Genomic DNA, 1912 nt, shown 5'->3' on the forward strand with positions numbered 1-1912 from the left:
TTACCCTATATTCTCTGCTTATTAGAGTATTTGTCTAAATTTTCACTTACAAATTATACTACTTTATATTCTTTCTCCATATCTATACCTGTACAGATATAGATATATAGATTAGATATATAGATACAGATGTAGATATACAGATATATAAATATATAGATATATAGATATATATAGGTATATGTATATACATATATGTATATACTTTTATTACTCTCTTTATATATATATTCATTGCATTCCTGCTCAACTAAGTTTGTTGCTTTATGTAATAATTAAAATTTCATTTAACACTGATAAAAGAAGATTAGGTATAAAATTCAGGTCCCTTCCAATTATGAAAAGGTCCAGGAGTCCTGGAGTTCCCAAGATTCTGAAATAAAACCTCAAGCTCTCCTATGCATAGAAAATAGGCAAATGATGTTTCTCTGAATTTGCTTGGTCTTGATGCTATATATAATGGGGTTCATGAATGGAGGAAAGAGAAAGTAGACATAGCTCATGGTAATGTGGATCACACGTGGTGCATGTTTCCCAAACCTGTGGATGAAGGTCAGGCCAATCACAGTAATATAAAAGACCAGAACACAGCTAATATGGGAGACACAGGTGTTAAGGGCCTTAGCTCGCTCTTCTCCAGAGGCGATGCCCATAACTGTCTTCAAGATTAAAATATAAGAGAAGAGAATAATCAGAGCATCTAGGAAGAAAGTCAAAGCAACCAGAATGACTGGATATACACGATTAAATGTAATATCAGCACAAGCGAGTTTCATGACATCTTGGTGGAGGCAAAAGGCATGGGAAAGAACATGGGAACGGCAATATGGGAACCAATAGAGTGGCACGATTGGGGGCACAAGGGATAAAAAGCCCCTCATTAGTACCCCCAGGCCTACCTTCATCACCCGGGAATTGGTAAGAATGGAGTTATACCTCAGAGGGGTGCGGATGGCGATGAATCGGTCATAGGCCATGGCAAGCAAGACGCCAGATTCCACAATGGAAAGGGAGTGAATGAAGTAGGCCTGCAAGAAGCAGCCTCCATGGCTCATCTGCCGGTGATTCATCCACAAGACACCCATCACAGTTGGCATCGTGGTCAATGTCACCATCAGATCTGTGCCTGCCAGCATGGCAAGGAAATAATACATGGGTTCATGGAGGCTGTGGTCATCCTTGATGAGGTAGAGGAGAGTACCATTGCCAAGAAGCACAGAGATGTAGACAGCAAAGAAGGGGATGGAGATCCAGTGATGAGCAGCTTCCAGACCTGGGAAGCCAGTCAGCAAAAAGGGGGCAGCACTAATATTGGGCCACATAGTATGTCCACAGTTAGAGAGAAAATTTATGGAAGCTATGAACACAGAATTCCAGATTTTTTAGTTTTCACTACCTCCTCATGGGAATATATTACAGCAGCCTCAATCACAATCTTTACACTTAGGATAATTAATTTGTATATATATGTTTTTACAATGATTTTCTGTTAGCAGAGCACTAGAGACTTCTAGGCTATACTAAAGGAGAAGAATCTACTTTTTTCTTAACTTATATATAATAGTAGGTTAATGCTTAACATTTTCTCAATTAAAAAATGTTTAAAACATTAGGCCACACTATATGTATATGCTAGAAAATGTTTGAAGCAATATAGGTTAAAAAAAAGGAAGAAGAAGCAGAAGGCAAATGTATACACACGGATAATCACATTGCTTAGTTACACTGCCTCTTGGTTTGATTGTAAATACATTGATATACTTGATATATTTAAACTTGATTTAATTTTATATTTGCAATTATGATAGAGTCTTTTTTTGTTATTAGAAAAGTTTGTTCTGTTTTGAAATTGAAATTCAGCATTCTATGGAATTCTTACAAAAGTCAGAGCCCTTGTTGGAAAAAAATGGCC

At 37.0% G+C, this 1912-nt stretch overlaps 1 protein-coding gene across 1 annotated transcript; it reads right to left on the reverse strand.

Moving 5' to 3' along the window:
- Positions 1–386: 386 nt before the first annotated feature.
- Positions 387–1322, reverse strand: LOC115525769 (olfactory receptor 51B2-like). The gene has a single exon (XM_030333134.1). It carries the CDS (start codon positions 1320–1322, stop codon positions 387–389), a length of 936 nt encoding a protein of 311 aa, XP_030188994.1.
- Between the last annotated feature and the right edge of the window lie 590 nt (positions 1323–1912).

Source organism: Lynx canadensis, chromosome D1, assembly GCF_007474595.2.
Source record: "Lynx canadensis isolate LIC74 chromosome D1, mLynCan4.pri.v2, whole genome shotgun sequence".
NCBI classification, from domain to species: Eukaryota; Metazoa; Chordata; class Mammalia; order Carnivora; family Felidae; genus Lynx; species Lynx canadensis.